The 22,567-nt window shown below is 35.7% G+C and overlaps 1 protein-coding gene across 2 annotated transcripts in view; it reads left to right on the plus strand.

Moving 5' to 3' along the window:
• TMEM135 (transmembrane protein 135) overlaps positions 1–22,567 on the plus strand; it is a 254,709-nt gene that overhangs the window by 92,487 nt on the left and 139,655 nt on the right. The window contains exon 5 of one of the 2 annotated variants that reach the window (XM_004763554.3): positions 5,610–5,675. The exons of the other annotated variant lie outside the window; for it this stretch is intronic. Within the exon in view, the coding sequence (XP_004763611.1) occupies positions 5,610–5,675 (66 nt within the window). The remainder of the gene's footprint in view (positions 1–5,609; positions 5,676–22,567) is intronic. 2 annotated transcript variants of the gene reach the window in all.

Consider the following 22,567-nt stretch of genomic DNA (forward strand, 5'->3'; position numbering starts at 1 on the left):
GACAGAAAATGCCATGAACAGCCAGGGATTAATTCCCTACACATTCGGTGGCTCACCTGGGCCCCCTCTTCCTTTTGTGAGAAGCAGATAGCTAATCCTGTTTTCCTATTTTTTATTTGGTGCTTTTATTATCATAAAAAGGAAAATACCTAGTGCTTGAAAACCTCAGTGTTTAAATCTTTTCTTCTATGGCTAGTGCTTAAATCTTTTTTATTCTGTGGAAGTAAATTTTGCATACGATTTCTGAAGACTTTTGATAATTTAATCTTGAAATAATGTAAGTTTTCTACTTTCTGACTATCCTGTCAAGAATTTTAGCAGAATTAAATGACCATCTGGCATAATGTGTTAATTGTGGTTGATTGTTTTATATAGTGCATTTTTAATTGCTATCTGATGTGGTTTTTTAATTGCCATTGATAACTGATTTTTTAAAAAGATAGAATTCTGCATTTCCTTTGAGAAGTTAATAGTGAGAAAATGATCATTTATTGAGCATGCAAAAGTTTCCTTCAGTAACATACCATTATTATCTTTATTTTGCTAATGATAAAGTTGAGCTCAAAGAAGTGAAGTTGCTTGTCCAAGAGCATATGTTTACAAATGGCAAAGCTAGAATTTGAACTCAACAATCTGTTTCTAGAACCTGCTTTTCTTAATCTTTATGCTAATTGTCATACATTGCACCAGATACTGGGAATACATAAATAAAAGAATGAATTCATGCCCTCCAGGACCTCTCTGTTTAGTTGGCAAAGCAGGACAATCAGGGGATATTCATAGAACAGTAAGTGCTGTGACTCTTTGACATAGATGTTTTGTTCTTAGATTCATAGCTGTGATTAAGGCTTATTCATATTTGGTCTTTCATTAGCCCAGTTTTTATTTTTACATTAAAAAAATCAAAATTAGTATTTCTTAAACATCGTTTCATTACGAAAGTGCTGTCCTAAGGTAGACCTTGGATTCACTCTTTTGTATTTAGCTAGCCCTTTACTGAGCTTTTCACATATGTTAATACCTGTATTAACCAACATAAGAAGATGGGTTGATATTCCTGTTACCTTTTTACAGAGGAAGTCAGAGTTTAGAGAGTTTAAATGATCTGCCTCACCTTTGCCCAGGTTGTAAATAGTGAAAATAAGATAACTAGAATTCTAGTTGCTTAATTAATAGGAAGTAAATGCCTGCTAAATACAACTTTTGTTTTTATATAAATAAACTTCAAATTAAATTAATGTACTAAAGTCTGACTGAAATATGATGCTTTAAAGCTATTACACTGCTTTTCAAGGTAAAGCATTTTAAATATAAATTTCGTTTCAATTTTACTTCGTGTTGGTTTATTGAAAGAAAAATTACTAGAATATAAGAGCATGAGTCTATTGAATTTTGGTTATCTTCACTTTAGATGCTACTCAGTATAGTACTGCTTGTGTTATAGCATTTACATTGTTCCAAAATTCTGCTTTAAATCTTTTTTATCTTTTAGTGTGACAAAAATTGTTACTTGTTTTGGTTTCCTTTTTATTATTACCAAAAGTATGTGTGTGTGTATAATATATATATATATATATATATATATATATATATATATAATGTTAGAAAGGAGGGAAAAAAAAGAAAACATCCGGAGACTACTACTGTTACCAGCTCATTATAATTTCTGGATCTTTTTTTATTTGCACACATACACAGACAAATACAAGGATCCAGCTCAGAACCTTGCATTTATTACATCTAGATTTCATGTGTCCTAAGTCTCTTTTATTTAACACTCTTAAAAAAGCAGTCTCTCTTGGTAACCTATTTCTAAATAAGGACCTATTGATGTTTTTCTACCCTGCCACTGACAGAAAATGTTTAATGAATGTTTTTGTAGTAGTCATTGTAGTTGTTATCAAAACTCAAGGAGAGGGAAATTTCAATGAAGAATTTGCTGGTGGTCAATTTACAAATGCTAAGAGTTAGCCCTGTATCTCATTGTTTTTGACACTTGTTAGACATTGTTTGGGTACAAGTAAATTAAAAGCAATCTCTTTAGTAGAGGTCAGAAGAATGTTGTACACTCCAGTGGTTCCCTATAGAATCAAAGGAAGCTGATCTGAATCCACAGAGTGCTGTTAGAATGAGACATCTTGAAAATGTTGGTGGGAAGAGCCGGTGAAATAAATCAATTAAGTTGGAAACAAAAGATTGAGTTTGGAATTCTTCTGCCGGAGAAAGTACAGATAAAGAATTAGATCTTCAAACTACCTCAGGTTTTTGGGACACAAAAAAGCAAATAATGTAATCTGGTTTAGAGAAGTTATTGCTGCCTCTGCCTGTGACCTTTTGCTTTTCAAATATATATAGTAACTAACCTGACCTAGAGGAATACTGATAATCACATCAGTAGATTAAATAAGGTTTAAAATGAAATAGGAAGATAGGAAGATCGAAAGATATAATTTAATATACATATTGTTAAGAATAGAAAAAATGCAAGTACATCATTGATGGGAAACTTTTTCCTTCAGTAACAATTTCTGTAAATAGATCTTTTAATATCTAGTTTTATATGCTTTAGTAAAGTTTATTTGTCATAGCAAAGTCATTCACTTATAATATGTTTTTTATATGGGTATATGAATAACAACCCTTTTTCTTTGCCATCAATGGCCTATTTTACCTCTCTCAGTGAATTATGAATTGCAATTATATTCATATCGGGCTGCAATCACAAAATTTAACAGCGTTTGCTCTAAAAGATTTTTTATTTTCTAACTTCATGTGTAGATATCCCCCCCCCCCAACCAGGGTGTGTATGTGTATGTAAAGGAGTGTTCTCAAGATTGCTCTTCTCATACACAATGTTAGAAAAAATTGGCTTTTATGGATAACTTACATGCTATATTTTACCAGTAAAGTTGAATGAAAAGTTGTTACTTTTTAATTCCTGCCCTGTCTAGGAATTTTGCTCGTTTTTCCTAAACTGCAGTCTTAGCTTTCTAATTCTGTAACCGTGTAGCTTTGTAACAACAGAGATATATGACTTTCAGCCTTAGCTGGGCTTTTAGTACTGCTTGGCAATTCCATTCCTTTCTGCTTTGCTTTTACTTTTAGTCTCATACCCATCTTTCTTTCTCTCAGTGTCTTTGTCATTCTCAGATTATCCTGTCCTGTGGTTTAGAGAGGGAGAGGGAAAGGGAGGGTGAAGAGCAGAGGGAAGGAGAGGGAAAGCATTTGCCTATATTTGTACCTTCTCCCTTTTAACTTGGTTGACAGATTGCTGTGTGCTCTTGATCCTGTCTTCCACAGGAATCCCCTTCTGTCGGGATCCATTTCCCTCCCTGTGTCTGAACTTCTTCTACCTGACTGACTGCTTCTACTTAGCCACTACAAACTTGTTTAAATCTCTTCTGTCCTAAAAGTATGCTGTCTTCAATTTTGTCTCAACTCAGTTCTTTCTAGCAACAACTCATAGTCATTTCTTACCTTTATTGTCAAACATTTTCAGAGTTTACATACACTGTTTGACTTTATGTCCTTTTATTCAGTCCTTGGCTTTATTCTTGGAGGCAGTCCTCGATTGAAGTTGTAAAGCATTTGACCTCTTTGCAAAATTGGACACTCTTGATTTACTTAAAATCAACCTTTAAAAGTTAAAAAAAAAAAAGTTTTGATCAAGGATGTCTATGTAGTGTAAACAGTCAAATAGCATGCTTGCTGCAGAGCTAATGGAAAGAGAGCAGTGTTCTTCCTCACCTCTTCCGATGCCTGATTTCCACCACCCAGAGGCAACTGCTTGCAACCTTTTACGCTTTTCTTCTGTTATTTATTTCCTTATGTCTAAATTAACATGTTTACACTGCTATTTATGTTACGCCGGTCAGACTAAGTTCATACACACACATCAGTTTTATTCCAGTTTCCTCCAGGTTTCCAACCCTCCTACTCTTTGGATTTCTTTAGATGTGCATTTGATTTTTAAATTTAGGTATGCCTTTTTCTGTTGTCCTTTTTTCTGCGGGGGGGGGGGCGGATTACTAATTCTTTAAAATATATGTTTTGTAGAGCATCCCTTGAATTTTGTCTTCTGTTAGCAAAGGTTGGAAATGAATTCCTCTTGTGCCTAGTTAAAAATCACAAGCACGTATTGAACAGATGAATTTGCATCCTCTTTTTTTTCCCAACCATAGTCTCACAAAATCTTTTTCTTTTGGCCTCATTGGCTATCCTGCTTGTTTTCGTCCATGCCAAGCATGGTCTCACCTACTGGCCTTTACATTCCTGGCTCCATCTGACTGGAATAGCTTTTTCTGGACTCAGTGTTTTTGTCACTCTGAAATTCATGTCAAAATCCTACCCCTCAGTGGGAGGTAATTCAGATTAGATGATGAGCTTTCACCAATGGGATTAGTGCCTTTAGGAGAGTAGAGAAAAAGCTTGCTCCTCTTTGCTTCCAGCTGTCCAGGAACCAGGAAATGGGTCCTTCCCAGACCCTGAATCATCAAGCTATGCCCTTATTTTCTCTTCTAAGAGTTGTATAGTTTTAGCTCTTATATTTTTGCCCTTGATTTCTTTTGAGTTAATTTTTATATATGGTATAAGGTAAAGGTCCAACTTCATTCTTTTGCATGTGGATATTTTCTTTAAAAAATTGTCCTTTCCCTCACTGAATGGTTTTGGTACCCTTATTGAATGTCATTAGGTGATACATGCAAAGGTTTATTTTTGGGCTCTCTATTCTGTCCCACATTGGTTGATTACCATGGCTTTGAAATAAGTTTTGAAATCAGGAAGTGTGAGTCCTTTAACTTGGCTTTTTTCGAGATTGTTTTGGCTATTTGGAGTCCTTTGGGTTCTGTATGAATTTTAGGATGGATTTTTTCTGTTTCTGTAGAAAAAGTCATTGGGATTTTGGTAGGATTCACATTGACCCTATAGATCATTTTTGGTGGTGTTGACTTATTAACAGCTGTCTTACAGTTCATGAACACAGGATGCCTTTCCATTTATGTGTGTGTTCTGTAATCTCTTTTAGCAATTTGTGTAGCTGTCCATGAACAAGTCTTTTGCTTCATCAGTTAAATTTACTTAGATTTGTTCATTTCTTTTTAGGATTATTCATTGTTAGTATATAGAAAGCAAAAACTCTTTTTGGGTGTTATTTTATATATGGAATCACTGAACTACTTCATGTTCTGTCAGTATTTCAGTGGCAGACAGGTGATTTGAATGGAACTTAAATGGAAACTAAAAATCAGAAAAAAATGATAGTTTCTGAATTGAATCCAAATACTAGCTTTTTACTTAATCTTTGTTAGTCAGACTGGGGTTTAAACTTATGTAAGTGTACTGATTTGAAATTCTGTAGACATGGATGAATACCAGCAGATCAAAATAACTTTTGAAACAATTGTTTGCACTCTTTAATATTATTAAAATGTTCTGAAGATGATCTTTCTGAAGTATAATGGAGATCATGTAGCTCTTAATATGACTTATTGATACTTCTCTAGAAGTTGCTGGAAATATAATCGTAATGAATGTTTTTTACAGTTTGGGGAAATATACAGTTGAGTACAGATTATGAATGTTTATTTTTGCTTTTTTTTAATTTGCAGGCCACAGAAACACTATTTAGAATGGCAGTAGCAAGAGGAACGATCACAACGTTAAGAAATGGAGAAGTAAGATGAGAATTTTGACATAAATATTATTTATTTCATAGTCTCCTGTTTTTAAAATGTAAAGTGTGGTGAATTCTGTGATACTTTATATAACAAATTGAGAAATACATGATGTACATAATACTGAGTGAATCTGACCTACAAATCTATTTTAGTTCATTCATATTGAACCGGATCTTGGGTTGAAAGCAAATTGCTAACTCTTTAATATTTGGTTACCGATTGCTTTTACTTTTAAAAGAAGATGACAATTTACTTAATAATAACTTCTGCAAATATATATATTTTTAGTGATAATAATTCTGTACTTTTTCCTTTCTTTTTATTCTGTGTTCTACAGATCTGATACTTCTTTCTTAGGATAAAATAACTTGTAAAGTTGACATTTATCACACAGAGAGAGAGAGAAACAAGAGAGAGAAGGTGGGAAATATGGAATTTAGTCTGTTTGTTTTATAGGTTAGGCTCAATTAAGATAACAGATTCTAAGTTTTCACTGTTCTAAATGTTCCTGAGAATTCTTAAAAAAAATTGCTACTACTGAAATAAATTTTTGCTCCAGAATTATTACCAGCCTGATTACCACTCTCTCTACCTTTTCTTAATTTACTTTCTCACCAAGACATACGTAAGTTGAGGTTGAATATGATGTCATGTTGCCAGGTTTTTTTCTATTCTTCTAGCAGATACTCAAGGATCAAATATAATGTTCCTTGTTCTAAAATTAAATTCTGTGCCATTTAATGTAGTATTTATAATTCAATAACCTAAATATTTAATAGTAGAAGTGACTGAATATCTGAGGAGTTAACTGAAATTGTATTATTGTATGATTATAAGTTTTATTGATCAGTTTATCTGCTGTTAGGTGAAAATGTACAATCATTGGGGAATCATATACTCTTAAATGCTGAATTGTATATTGCCAAGGAACTTTGGTAGTAACATATTTTGCCTATGAAAAAGACTTAACTGATCGCTTTGTATTGTCAACAAATGAGTATGTGGTGCCATTTTGAGAAAAAAATAATTCCCATTAATAAAGTCAAGTGTATTTGTCTGCCTAGAATATGTCAGAATGAATCTCAGAATTTAGTAATTACTATGTATTTTTTGGGGGGGTGTGGCAATGCATTTTTAAACTTAATTTTAACATTTTTAATGTTCTGTTGCAAGAAGGTAAATGTATGCAAGACAGTTTTAAACGTAATCTTTTGAGCTTATCAACACATATTGGATATGTACATATTTTATATAATGAAGAGGAAGTAGTTAAAGCAGCTGGCTTTTGATCCATTTCTCCCTCCCAGTTACCAATTACTGGGGATTGCCACAGGTTACTAACCTCATTAAGAGGTATTAATTTTGGACAGAGGTTTTCTTTTCTTTCTTTCTTTTTTTTTTTTTTTAAGATTTTATTTATTTATTTATTTGAGAGAGAAAGAGAGCGAGCTTGCACACTCAAGCTGGGGGGTGGACAGAGTGAGAGGAAGAAGCTGGCTTCCTGCTGAGCAGGGAACCCAATATAGTGCTGGATCCCAGGACACTGAGATCATGACCCCAAGTGAAGGCAGAAGCTACCCACCCAGGTATCCCTTGGCCAGAGTTTTTAAGCCCTCTCTGACTAAGTTTTGAAAGTGAGGTTAAAACTATTAAGTTGTACTTTTTTTTCTTTTATATTTTAAGATCTCTGAAAATGGAATGTGTCTTCTCATCAGTGATACCTCATAGTAATTCTGCGATTTCTTATAAGTCTCTAATATGTTAACATTGATAAAATACAATATCTTATATTTTAAAAAATACAGTGACATGGTCAGTATTCAGTAAATGGCAGTTAGGATAGGCTACAAAATTGTTTTAATTTAATCATTTGACTTGGAAAATAGAAAATCAAGACAAAACAAAGATATTGTTAAATATGTGTATATACAAGTGGCATAGATTTTTGGAGCTGCTGGGCTAAGTACTATGGAAATTGATGCTATAACATGCTTCCCGCCTTTAGAGGTGTTTACTCTGGTTGAGGAAACAATTGCATGACTACCTGGAAAAAAAATCTGGCAGAGTAGAAAATGCTTAGTCATGTTGAGTTTGGAAGTAACTAGAGTCCAGAGACCACTTGGAATGTGCTAAATTTTAGTATCAGGGCAACAAAAGAGAATTCATCTGGTAGTAGGAGAAATGCTAAAAGGTTAGCAGTTTAGGGAATTATTTAAACAGAAGCTGTAATCACCATATTTTTCATATTTGAAAATTTATGAAATGCTAAGGGAGGAGAGGGGCAAGCAGTTTACTTATCCTAGGGTACTTAAAAAATTGTTCTAGCCTATTGCTGTTAAGCAGAGATTAAGAAGTAACTCCATGACAGTGCTATCAAGTGGGAATAATAAAGACTGGTATATCCAAATTTCGAAAAGATCAGTCTTTGAGTAAGTTACTGTCTGGTTGCACTATGACACTGACACCCTTCCCTGTGTTCTGACTCTAAGCCTACGCCTAAGTCTAGTTATTGGGCATTTCTTCCTGGATGTTTTAAGAAATGTTGAGACCAGAAAACCTGCTTCCTCTCTCAGAAAATAAGAAGATAGTTTTTGAAGGCTTTGAAACTGGCTTTAAAAGTTATAGTAAATCATTGGAGGATTTAAACAAAGGGGTGACACATTATCTTTTTAAAATCTTCACTGAGGGAAATTATTATGCTCATTTTCTAGGTAAAATGAGGTTCAGAGGGTTTAAACATTTTGCCTTTGATCAAATAGCCACGAAATGGGAGAGCTAGGATTTGAGCACCAGTCTGACTCTAATGCCCAGTCATTCCACTGTACTGTATAGTCTCTGCCAATGTAATTCACTTACAGTTTTCAAATTACTCAGTTATTCTATAGCTCGACAGCTGAAAAATAGCAGAGTAGCTAAGACCTCTAAGATTATGTGATCAGTCATGATTTTTTACGCCTTCCGATTATCACTGAATGTATAGAGAAATATGTGACTTAAAGTGAATGGAAAAAAATACTGACCCTTCACAGTTCTGTTCAGTCACTAAATGTCTAACCTTGTTGATATTTTTTTTGGTACAGTCCTGTGTGAGGGCTAGATTTTTGGTAACTTGATTAAATTATATAAGATAGGAAGCAGTTTTTTGGGAAGAATTTTTTTCAAAGACTTTATTTACTTATTTGACAGACAGATCACAAGCAGGCAGAGAAGCAGGCAGAGAGAGAGGGGTGGGGAAGCAGGCCTGATGCGGGGCTTGACCCCAGGACCCTGAGATCATGACCTGAGCTGAATGCAGGGGCTTAACCCCCTGAGCCACCCAGGCGCCCCTGGGAAGACTTTAAAAAAAATTTACAACATACAAAATATGTGTTGATTGATGATGTTACAAGGCTTGCAATCAATTATAGACTATTAGTAGTTAAGTTTTTGGGGAGTCAAATTTATATGCAGTTTTTTTTTTTTTTTTTTTACTTTGCTGGGGGTTGGTGTCTCTAGCCTCCATGTTGTTCAAGGGTCAACTGTAGGTTTTGTTTTTTTTTTTTAAATCACATTTCCCTGAGAGTTTACTATATGAGTGCTTATATTGAGTAAGCCTGTGAATCAAGAATTGATACTTTACTTCCTTTTCAAGTAGAAGAGCCAGCTTTGTGTGCTGGAAAGGACACTAGTCTGCATGCTAGTCCGTGTGGATTTTCTTCCTGGCATTAATAACTATGTGATCTTGGACAGTTTATTTAATTTCTCACAACTTCAGATTCATACTTTAGAAAAATGATTTGATTAGTTGATCTTTAAGGTCCTATACAGCTTTAACATTTTCTGCTTTAGGCAACTTTATGTGCCATCCTTCCTCCAGCCCCCCCCCCCCTTTTAAAGTAGACTCTCTGCCCAGCGTGGAGCCCACTGCAGGGCTTGAACTCAGGACCCTGAGATCAAGACTTAAGGTGAAATCAAGAGTGGGATGCTTAACAAGTAAGCCACCCAGATGCCACCCCCTCTTTTTTAAAAAATGTGGTTCTTAGCCTTTACTGTACCTAACAGCTGCCCATGGAGCTCCCCAAAAATTTAGGTAGGTGGGCTCCATCCCCAAAGGCTTTGTCCATCATGTCTAGTTAAGGGCTCCAGTATCTGTATTTATATAGATCTACTAATCTACTATAGAACTACTACTTATCTAGTATACACAGCTACTAAAATCTACTAATTTTAATGCTTAGCCACCACTGTAAACTATTTTAAGGAAGTATTTTTCACTCTTATGTCTTCTTTGAACTCAAGAAACACACAGTCTGAGTGAGACGAAACAGATGATAGCAAGGAGTTTGAAGTGTATTTAAAGATTTTTGTAAAATGTAAAGCAGAGTACAACAGCATGGATTTGGCTGTTTTGGAAAGATGGTTAAGGGATTTGATCCAGTATCTAGTTTTGTTTTCTATTACTGTGTGGTATTAGGTATTCTGCATGTTTTATTAGAATGGAAACCTTTTTTTGCCTTTCTGGAACATGCTTCAAGTAACTAATAGAGAATCTTTTGCTTTAAATGTAATTGCTAGAGTAAGGATAGGAACTTTTTGGTATGGATTTCTGTTTCTTCATGTTTAGCCCCTACCTAGCACATAATAAGGATTTTAGTATATGTCTGGTGAACCAGTAATAGAGTTATTTAGAACTTATGTGGCAAATGTCACCTTGATTTAATCAGCTCTTAGTTTAAAATAAATATAGCCACAAATACAGATTTATATGTATAATAAGTACTAGGGCTATATTATTTCAAAATGATGATGAAATTTTTAATAAAATGATATATTTTTTGACATCAAATTTTTTCATGAATTGAGGACTATTTGAAGAGACTATGAAACATACATATTTGATGTTCCATCTTGTTCACAAAGTGAATTGATTATTAAGATTTTAAGATCCATTTCCAACATTGCTGAAATTGTTAAAAATTATATACAGTTTAGTGTAATACTTTACATATTTTTTCTTCTTTGTGAATAAAAATTCGTTATATAAAGAATCTAGAAGTAAGCTTTCATACATTTATATTTTTAAAATTGCATTTTTTCCTAATTAAATATTTTATATATTTTTACTGTTTCTCTTTTAATACCACCTAAGGAAATATGTAAGTCTTTAATAAGCAAAGTGTTAGTATTTCAAATAGTGAAGTCTGTAGCCTGGTGTCTGGTGACCGCCAGGAACTAATGGCTTATAAAATCTGATCAAATGAATAAATATTTACTGAGAGCATTTTTTTTTAATAAAGATTTTATTTATTTAACACAGAGAGAGAGAGAAAGATCACAAGTAGGCAGAAAGGCAGGCAGAGGGGTTGGGGGAAGCAGGCTCCCTGCTGAGCAGAGATTCCTGATGCACGGCTCGATCCCAGGACCCTGAGACCATGACCTGAGTGGAAGGCAGAGGCTTAACCCACTGAGCCACCCAGGCGCCCCTATTGATAGCATCTTACAGACAGCTAACACATAGCACTGGGGTCAGATCTGGTGTCCCTTCCCTTTCTTTTCTTCTCCAAATATTAACTGGGTGTCAGGCACAATACAGGTCCTGGGTTGTAATGGTAAATGAAGCTAATATGGTTGCTGCTCTGAGGAAGCTTTATATTTGGTCCAGTGGCTGAGTCCATAACTTGCCACTTGCCACTTATGACCTTGCTACTCTGTGTCTTCTACTGTAAATAGTATTAAAACCATCCTCTTCGTGCATTACTTTGTGAGAAACCAATGAGATAATATGTATAAAGCAGTTAACACAATGTCTGGCGCAAAGTAAGCCTATTAGAATTTAGCCTATCCTAAATGATAACTTTTTTTTTTTTTTTTTTAAGAGCGAGAGAGTCTGGGTGGGGTGGGGAGAGGGGTAGAGGGAGAGAGGGAGAAAATCTTAAGCAGGCTTCATGCCCAGTGCAGCACCTGAGATAGGGCTTGATCTTATGACCCAGAGATCAGGACCTGAGCTGAAATCAAGTCAGATGCTTAACTGAATGAGCCACCCAGGTGCACTGATAACTTTCTTCTTTAAATACAATTGAGCATGTTCTATATTAGAGGGAGTATGTATTCAGATCTCTGAACTGTGGCTATTTATGAGTGTGTGAAATGAGAACTGGTGATGAAAGACAGACTTTAAATATTTTGGTCAGCCTGTATTGCCAGTGCCCTCAGCTGTCACGTGCCAATAGTATAGTAATATACAGAATATATGTTTAGTTACAGACTTGAATTTTCCTACTCAACCAAATTCTGCTGATCATGATATTGTTTCCATACATAGAATAAACATAGCAGGAGGAAGTGTGATGCTAGAAAAGGTGAAATTCACCAATAAGCCTAAGAATTCAATTTGAAAAACAGGGTAGAGGCATTACATAGTGGAAACTTAGTTCTGATCATTTCAAGTCTTACGACAAAAGTTCCACAGTAAATGGTGAGACCCTGACCTTACAGAAGTGTAAGAGTAAGGTTCAGTTGATCCTATCAAGGGAAATTAGCTTATCTCTTCTGTAAGAAGACCTCTGATTTGTGTTATATTTTGACAGAAAGAAAATATTAAGATGTTTTATATATGTTCATTGCCATTTGAAATATAGTCTTTGTTAACTTGATTAGCTTCCTCCCATATCCCCATGCCATCTAAGGAAAAAAGAAGAAAGGAATTCTGACCATTCTAGAATGTTCCTGAATAACTCTCTCAAGTCTATTGTTTTTTTTTTTCCTTCTGGAAATTGTATGCTTATTGACAAGCTGTACAAATAATCTATTAGAGTTTAGCCTAGAAAAGTTACTATAATGTTTCTTCCTTTCAATCAACAGCCAGAATGTAGCTTTTTAAAAAAGCCTATGGGGGAAATGGCTAGCTAGCATCCTTTAGAAAAACAGAGAAGAAATAAATATGGAAAATGATCTAGAGAGAAAGGTTAAGGCTCAGAGTATTTATAACAAGCCAGGTAATGTAGGGAGGTCCCAAAACTTTCTCTAATGAGTTGGGAAGAAATGAGTTTTGGTTACAGAACAGAAAGTTGGAGACAATTGAAGCCAATGGTCATTACTTTTAGGATGATGAAACATTCAAAAGCTTCAGAGAGGTTGTGGGATTGCTATCTTGCTCATTTAAAGAAAAGGTTTATTTCTTAATTGCTGTCAGTCTGGGTGGTTTAGGTACTGAACTGGCAGAAGCACGAGACTGGTTTATGTAGCATCTTGGGGCGTGTGTGTGTGCATGCGTGCGTGTGTGTGTGTGTGTGTGTTTCAGTTTTTTAATTCCATTAATCAACATAGCATGTTATATTTTGGCAGGTGTTTGGAAAATTCAGAATCCATGACAGAATTACATCATAAAACACTGAACTTCAGAACTTGTATTTTATTCTTACTGGAATATTTTATCTTTGTCACTAAATTACTTTAAGTGGCTCATCATGTTATATGCTATGTCATTTTCATGTACTCCTGGTGAACAGAATTTATTTGGAAAATTCTGGTGCAGATGAAGAAGGCCAGGGGCTAAGCTGAGGTTTTTAAAAATATCATATCACAACGTTTAAGCTTGGTGGCCTTGTCTCTACCAACTCTTCATGTGCCTTTCTATACTGAGATGATTATCTGTTCAAGTGCCCTTATTTTGTACCTAATAGGAACTCTGCTTTTAATTTAAATACAAAAATAAATGTGCCATAATTTTCTCCTTAAACAAAACAAACAATATCTGGACAATATCTGGCTAAGTTTGGAACACTTAGGTTTTATTTTTCAAAAATTGGAAGGGCTCTTAAGATAACATCAGTTTGTTTTGATCCTAATAGGAAGAGCTTTAGGCCAGGAAAGCAATTATTTCCACATGGGTAAAGTCAGTCCTAGCTACCTCCCTTTCACCCGTCCACTGAACTTAAACTTGCCTACCTTTGTTACAGAGCTAAGTGTGGTTGAATACCTTAGAAAATGCAGGCTGTATTATAAAAATAAAGTATTTAGATATACAGAAAATATTCTTTTGTACAAAGCATACTAAAGGAATCCTGTGTAAAATGTTGGGGTGAGTTCACCAACAAGTAATTTAAACTCTTTGAATTGCCAAAGAAATGTAATTTTATACACATCTATGACCAATATAATTTGAACCATTTGGTTTGTACATCTTTTCTCTCTCTTTATTGACTCTTGGCTGTATTGTCAATAGGTAAATTTGCTATCTAGTGATAAGTATTATTTATGGTGGTTAGTAGGGAGGCGGCAGATCAGAAAAGAGAGGATGTGTATTAAATGATGTGATTGGTCTTTCTGGTGATCAGCCCTGATCCTAAATCTGTCTTAGCATAACAGACACTTCTATCTTCAGGAAATTCCAAGGATTTTTGAAGTTGTGTACCAGAAACTGGAAACAGAGACCAGATTTGTTCTTTATAGCATAGTCTATAGATTTGCTTTTTCTGAAAACTTCATATACATGACTTGGGGCTTTATCTGTATCAGATTTTTTCTTTTTTCATGACTGAATAGTATTCTATTGTATGGATAATATTTTGTTTATCTATTAACCAGTTAATGAAGATTTGGATTTTGGCTATTATAAATAATACTTCTGTGATTATTTGTATAGAAGTCTTTGTGTTGACATATGTTTGATACCCTGATTGGAATTGGGTTGATACCTAAGATTGGAATTCCTAGGTCATCTGGGTAGCTGTGCCATTTTGCATTCCCAGTGGCAATGGATAAGGAGTCTAGTTTGTCAACATCATTGCCAAAATATGATGTTTTCAGTCTTTTTGATTATAGTCATTCTAGAAGTATGTGGTGGTGTCTCATTATGGTTGTAATTTGCATTTCCTTAATGACTGATGATGTTGGGCATCTTTTTGTGTGCTTATTAGTCATTCATATATCTTTGAAGAAATGTTTATTGGACTATTTTGCCCATATTTTCATTGGGTTTGTTTCTCATTATCGAGTTGCTGGAGGTGACTTTTAAAAAATTCTGGGTACAAATCTCTTATTAAATATATGATTTGGAATCCCCCCCACCCTGTCTGTGGTCTTTCTATTTTGTAAACAGTACTTTTTGAAAATAAAAATCTAAATTTTTAAAAGTTTTATTTATTTATTTACTTATTAATATTTTATTTATTTATTTGTCAGAGAGAGAGATTGAGCAGAGCATAAAAACAGGGGGAACGCCAGGCAGAGGGAGAAGCAGGCTCCTCGCTGAGGAAGGAGCCCGATGTGGGACTTGATCCTAGGACCCTGGGATGATGACCTGAGCCAAAGGCAGACACTTAGCCAACTGAGCCACCCAGGTGTCCTATTTTTTTTAAGTCTTAAATTTTAATGAAGATTCTGTTCAGTAATTTTTTTTTTTTAACCTTAGCTAAGAAATCTTTCCCTAGCCCAGAGTTGCCTTTGCATTTCTACTGTGTTTTCTTCTGGAAATTTTATAATTCTTGGTTTTACCATTTAGATTTATGATCTATTTTGAGTTGACTTTTGCATTAGTGTGAGGCAAAGATTCAGCTGTTTATTTTGCCTATAGATATCCATTTGTCTGAGGAGCATTTGTTGAAAAAATTCTCCCTTGCTTGTTGAATTGCCCTGACACCTTTGTCAAAATCAATTAACCATAACTGTTAGGGTTTATTTCTGGAAATTTTGTGGTTCTGTTTCTGCTAAGATGGAGGAACTATAGTCCATCTATCTCTCCCACTGATTGCAACTAAAAACCCAGAACAGAATACATAAAGCAACCATCTGAAATCTTAAATCATAGGAGGAGGTTTGGGGAAGGGGGCCAAAACTGAAAGTGTGAACTAATACCAGTGAGGTTTCCTGTTTCTTCCCACTCACATCCTTTATCAACTGGTTTGGACTCCAGAGGATCTCCTATTCTTGATCTGTTCAATGAAGACAAAAAAAACTTCAGGACCCCTCTCCCATTCCTCTGTTTATGGTCAGAAAACTAGAAAGGAGGGCTTTTGCATGAAGAAGACTGTAGAAAATTGCCATTTTCTTACTATGTTTTGCATTTTGATTTTATTCTCCTGGTAGGACTCCAAGCAGGCCCCAGCCATAAGGCCTTCCTCTAGGAGCAGCTGTGAAGCCATTTGAAACTCAACACAGGTGTCTTTCTCTTCGACCAGAGAAACTAGAAACGGGGGTTCTTGTAGTCCAAAGAGTTTGGGGAGAATATCTGTTCCTTCCTCCTTCTGTTCCTCACCCCCTTCCCCCCTCCTTCCTTCCTTCCTTCCTAGCTATTTTCCTTCCTTTCCGTCTTCCTTCCTCCCTCCCTTTCTTTCTTTTCTTGCCACTTTACCCCTGAGGCAGATGTTGTTGCAGGTTATGTGCAGTAGTATGGGGAGGCAAAACCCTGGTGTAAACAGAGGCTCAAGAAATGAAGCTTGGGAGTTGGAGTGTGGGGAAAATCATGGAGAGGCAGGAGGTAGAGAAAAATAGGAGCTAAATCTGTGTATGATATCTGAGACTCACCTCTGTAATCATGATAAAGGCTTTGAGAACTGAACTATAGCCTAGACCACTGCCCATAGGTGGCGCATATGTGGACAGGCTGAATACACTGAAGAATCTCGGGAAACTGAAAATGATATTGAATCCACAGTCTGGGGGTGCGTGGATGGCTCAGTCAGTTAAGCGTCTGCCTTCAGCTCAGGTCATGATCTCAGAGTCCTGGGATCAAGCCCCATGTTGGGCCCTCTGCTCAGCAGGGAACCTGCTTGTCTCCTTCCCTCTGCCTGCTGCTCCCCCTGCTTGTGCTCTCTCTCTTTTCTCTCTGTTAAATAAATAAATAAAATCTTAAAAAAAAAATCTTGAAACTGTACTCTGTAGAAGGTGGGTTAGGACTTGTGGTTGGAACCTAATAACCAGGTTTGATTGCCTACAGCCACAACATCAGTAAAAACAGCAGCATTAGCAGCAACAACAACTAATAATAATTATCCAGAGGACCAAGATTCTTTAACATGACCAAGAATGTCATGATACACATGTCTAGGATACAATCCAAAAGTATTTGACATGCCAAGAACCAGGGAAATCATAACCAATAGTAGGGAAAACAGCAATCTACAGATGCCAGTCCTGAGGTGATGTTGATGTTGGAATTACGATAAAGAGTTTCAAAGCAACTGTTATAACCCTGTAAACACTTCTGACGTGAGTAGCAAGACTGAAGTTCCCAGCAAAGAAAAACTGTAAGAAGAACTAAATGGAAATTTTAGGACAGAAAATTAAAATAACTCAAATACTAATATTAAATATTAAAATATGTCAAATGTACTAGGTGAGTTCAATAGTAGAGTGGAGAGGACAAAGGAAAGAGAAGTGAAGTTGAAGAAAGCTCAGTAATAGTTGTACAGTCTGCACTATAATGAGAGGAAGACTGAGGAGAATGAGCAGAGTGTCAGATACACTAGCAACGGTCTCACCTTTCTGTTGTGTCTCCGAAGAAAAGACAAAAAGATTTGTGTAGAAAAAATATTTGAAGAAATAAGGGCTGAAAACTTCCAAATTTGTATGAAAGACATATATTTACATGTTCATAAATCTCAGTGAACCCCTACAAGGCTGAATATTATATGACTTCATTTATGTGACATTCTGGAGAAGTCAAAACTTACAGGGATGGGAGAATGGGTCTGTGCTTGTCAGAGATAGCAGGAGTGGTTGGTTACAGAAAGACAAAACAAGGGAACATTTTTGGTGTTGGAACTATTTTGTATCATGATGCTGATGGTGGGTACAAAATTCTGAACATTTTTCAAAACCCATGGAGCTGTATACCATAAAGAGCAAGTTTTATTGTATGTAAATTAAGAGTTAAAATAACAAAAACGTGTATTGGAAGAGAATCTCATTAAGAATAGTTGGGTTCTTACGATTTCTCCTTGACTGTTGAAGATTAAGGAGCATAATTAAAGAGGCTGGTTCTATAGATTATTTCCTTTGTTTTCTTACAGAATTTTTTTTTTGGTCTTTGATATTCTTTAGTTTCGAAATGATGATATGCCTAGGTGTAGTTCTTTTTTTGGTATTTATCCTACTTAGTGTTTTTTGAGCTTGCTGAGTCGTTTTTTTTTTTTTTAAACTATATTTATTTGACAGACAGAAAGAGAAGGAGCACAAGCAGGGGGAGCAGCAGGCAGAGGGAGAGGGAGAAGCAGGCTTCCCACTGAGTAAGGAGCCCGATGGGGGGCTCAATCCCAGTACCCTGGAATCATGACTTGAGCTGAAGGCAGATGCTTACCTGAGTCACCCAGGTGCCCCATATTGTTTTGTGCTGTAGATTAATTTAGGAATTTTTCAGTCATTGTTTCAAATATTTCTTCTGTTCCGTTTTTTCTTCTCCTTCTGGTATTTCCGTAATGTAGGTTATGCCTTTTGTAGTTGTCCATAGTACTCAGATACTCTGTTCTGTTTCTTTCAGTCTTTGTTTTCTTTACTTTACAGTTTTACAGGTTTCTTTTTTTAATGATTTTATTTTTAAAATATTTTATTTTTAAGTCATCTCTGTACCCAACATGGGGCTCGAACTCACAACCCTGAGACCAAGAGTCACATGCTCTACACAGTAAACCAACCAGGCGCCCCAGTTTTAGAGGTTTCTGCTGATGTATCCTCAAGTTCAGAGATTCTTTCCTTAGCCATGTCCAGTCTGCTAATAAGCCAATCAAATGCATTCCTCATTTCTGTTAGTGTTTCTTTTCTCTATCATTTCTTTTGTTTTTTTCTTAGGGTTTCTAGCTCTTTGCTTATATTGCCCATCTGTTTTTGCATGCTGTCTATTTTGTCCATTACAGCCCTTAGCATGTTCATCATAGTTGTTTCAAATTCCTTGTCTGATTATTCTGACATCTGTGCCATGCCTGGTTCTCATGCTTGCTTTGTGGCTTCTTTTTTTTTTTTTTTTTTTTGCATTCCTAGTATGTTTTGTAATTTTTCTTGATAGCTGGACATGATGTTTGAGGTAAAAGAAACTGCTCAAATAACTTTAGTAATATGGTGATGAAGTGTGGGAGGAGGTGAAGCGTTGTCATCCTTTGATTTGTTTCTTTAGTGAGCCTGTGCCTCGGGTCCGTAAGCTTCACAGGTGTTTCTCATTTTTTTTTTTTTTTTTTCAACTCCCTTAGGTGGGTCAGGACAGCTAAAGTGGGCTAGAGGTGGGTGTTTCTCTTCCCTGACATCAGTTAGACTCTCATAATACCTCAGTAAGGCTCAGGGTAACTAGTTCCCTTGAGGGTAGGCCTTGTTAAGAACAAGAGTTCTCTGGCTGATTTCAGAACGGCTCCTTTTCCCTTAGTTCTGCTTGGGAGCACTAGAGGATTTTTGTCTGAAATTTACTGTGAGAACCCCGTCAAGCTTCTGGAGGTAAAACTCACCAAAGTGTGAGTCCTCCTCCTGCCATGAGTGGGTTCCCCTGGAGGTTTTCTTTTTCTTTTTTTTTTTTTTTAATTTTTATTTATTTGTTTGACAGAGATCACAAGTAGGCAGAGAGAGAGAGGAGGAAACAGATTCCCTGGGGAGCAAAGAGCCCGATGCGGGGCTTGATCCCAGGACCCTGGGATCATGACCTGAGCCAAAGGCAGAGGCTTTAACCCACTGAGCCACCCAGGCGCCCCCTCCCCTGGAGTTTTTAACTCTCAGACTTGTTCACACAGAGCCTCCAGCAATTTAGTCAATTATAGGTTTTCCTGCCCCAGCGCTGGTTCCTGTGGTTTCCACTCCTGAGTGTCTGTTGAGGTGAGCCTTGCCTTCCTGTATTCTCTGTAAGTCTGTTTCTCCAGTTTTGGGGCTAGTGGTTTGCCCTGTGTACTCACTTCTTATGGATCCAAGGAGAGTTGTTGGTTTTTCAGTTTGTTCAACAGCTTTTTACTTGTTAGCATGGAGTGGTGACTTCCAAGTTCCTTGAGTGTGGAACCGCAAACTGAAGCCCCTCAGATTCCTTCAGGAGGATTGAATCCTTGTCCTCATTATTTCTATATGATGTTGAAATATTCAGTTTCTTTTGAACAAAAGGTCCAGTCTTTTTTTTTCTTCAAGGCAGGATTGGTAACGTGGAGTGTATTTGAAATGAGAGAGAAATAAACCTTAATATTTCTAATAAAGCTCAAGAAAGAAGTTGAAAATATTTTCCAAAAATAAAACCAGACAGAATTTTGAATATGTAATGATGTTTAAGAGTATTAAAATGAAGTTTTTGTTTATTGTTTTTCCATGCAAACTTTCCAAGTTTACATGCTGAAAGGAAATGTATATGTTTTTGTATTTCCTGTTAATAGTAGGAATGTACAATGTACATTTTGTGACCTACAGGCTATTTCTTTCTTTTTTTTTAAATTCTGTATTCAAATTCGGAGGAAAATAAATCAAAGTGCTTTCTCGTATGTGTGTTTAAGTTAAAGTTCTTGTTCACTGCTCAAGTGGATTAGATGGAGGTCCACAGGCTGAAATAAGAATTCTCAGTCAGTGACCTTTTAGCTCCTGATCTTACTGCTTTGATAGCTATCTTACCGTGTTATCTTGTGTTTTAAGAATACAGATTCTGCTGTCTTAAGAGTTGTTTTTACTTTTGGTTTGCATGGGTTTTGTCAAAGATGTTTTGGCTGTTAATTTTTTTTTTTTTTTAACCATTGCTTTGTATTTTCACTTAAATGTTAAGTACAAGAAAACCCTTGAAAGTCGTTATATGAGTATATAGTCTTCTTTATAGTTTTCATAAACATGGTCTATTACTAAAGTACAGATATAAATTAACATTTTATTTTATTTTTTTAAGGTTTATTTATTTATCAGAGAGAGAGAGAGAGCACAAATAAGCAGAGTGGCTGGCAGAGGGAGAGGGAGAAGCAGGCTCCCTCATGAACAGGGAGCCTGACAGGATCCCAGGACCCTGAGATCATGACTGGAGCTGAAGGCAGACACTTAACGACTGAGCCACCCAGGTGCCCTGAATTAACATTTTAAACAAATCAAATATACTCAATGAGGTGAGACCAGTTGCTCCCAAAGAGTTACAGTAAAACCATATGAAGGTGTTTTCCTTTTCTTGTGTTGCCGAGGCTGTGCAACAGTCTGGGGAGGCTAAAACCCGAACATTGCAGCCTGTGACCGCCTCCTCTGCCACCACCTTTGGCAGAGAAAAAGGAATCCAGCTGTTTCCTTACCTCACAGACCACTGAAAGGCAGATGGTGATAGCTAGTTGTGCCATGCCAAAAGACAACAAAAGAGTCAAAAGCAAGTAAATATTTGTTGAAAAGAAACTATGTGCCCATTCCCATTTCTGCCACTTTTCCTATTCAGATTCCCCAAGTGAGACCCATCGCCATTGTTACTTCCTCCGTGAAGCATGCTTTGATTTCCCCAGCTGGAAGTCATCTCTGAACTATCACAGCACTGTATTTGTACTCTGTAAAAACTTCCAGTATTTCCTGCATTAACATTTGTTATTTAGTTATTTGCCTTATATTTTCTGCTTGATTTAAGCTCTTCAAGGATGTTTTTTTTTTTTTTAAATCTGTTTTTCCTCTGTATTCTGTATAACGCTTAATACAGAGTCCCATTTTACAGTCAGTAAGTTAATGGAAGACCAACTGAAGGTAAATTAAGAGGAGCAAACTAAAAATGAAAGTCCTCTTGTATGTATGTTTAAGTTACAGTTTCTTGTTCACTGCTTAGACTTATGACTGGGGGAAGGTTGTTCCATATAGCCTGTAGTAATTGCCACATACCCATTGTGATAAAATGATTAAAATGATAGCGCCTTAATCAGAGTGCTGTGAATTGTAGGTGATGAGGGATAGTTTTGCACAGAAATTTAAATCTCCCTAAATCTCCCACCTGTAGGGCTGTGCCAGATAGAATTTCTGTTTGCTTCTGCTTTTGGGTGTTTGGTTACTAAAACGATGGATTTTAACATTAATGTGATGGGAATTTGTGAAGGTACTTTTTTGCATCACTTCCTATTTACTTCATGACATCAGATTGGCTTTAAGAAGTATTTCTTCTTTAGAAAATTATGTTTTTAAACTGTGTTCTGGACAAAGGAAAATGTAATAATAATTAAGACATGGCCCCTACTTTTCATGCATCTCATTTCAAAAAGGTACTGTTTATTTGGGTTTCCTTTAATTTATCTCCAGAATATTTAGCGTTAAGTATTTGAAACATGATTTTTTGTTTGTTAAATAGAAAGTAAGTAAAATTAATACTTGATTTTACTATGGTATTTGATGGAAATTTCCTCTATCACGTGCCCATGATCTATCAGGGTTTAGTTACTTTTAATTCTAATAGTTCTATAGAACTGAGGTTAAGAAAGGGCAAGGAGAGAAAGCTATTGCTTGAAGCTAAAAGCTGTATTGTATTTGAATTGTAGCTGTCCAAGTGATTGATGTTTCTTTTCTAATTGACATGGTTCAGTAATGATTAAAATTTTGTTTGTTTCTGCCATAGTCTATAGTAAAGTTAACAGCAAGTAAGATTTAGCTCTTACTGTTTTTAATTCCAGAGCATTTTTTTAAAAAAAAGGACATTACAGTGAAATCATCTGATAAAAATAAACTTTTCTAAATGATGAATTCTTTGTATAGTTGAAATGTATGTACTGATAGCAAAGTATGCATATCACGTATTTTTTGAATGCTGTTTCTGTATTAATAGTATTGTTTAAAAATCCCAGCAGAGTTCAATTAATCCTAATCTTGTTTTGTTCTAAGAGCATGTTTAGTGAGCATTCTCTAAGTCAAAAATTTTGCAATGTATCTTTCAAATATTTTAAATTCAGAATTTCAAATACTTTTAAATTCAGAAAGGACTTTATGTCACAGTTATTTTGGAAAATTATTTAAGAGAAATTGAA

This window comes from Mustela putorius, unplaced genomic scaffold, assembly GCF_011764305.1.
Source record: "Mustela putorius furo isolate JIRA1106 unplaced genomic scaffold, ASM1176430v1.1 tig00003987_pilon_pilon_pilon, whole genome shotgun sequence".
NCBI lineage: Eukaryota > Metazoa > Chordata > Mammalia > Carnivora > Mustelidae > Mustela > Mustela putorius.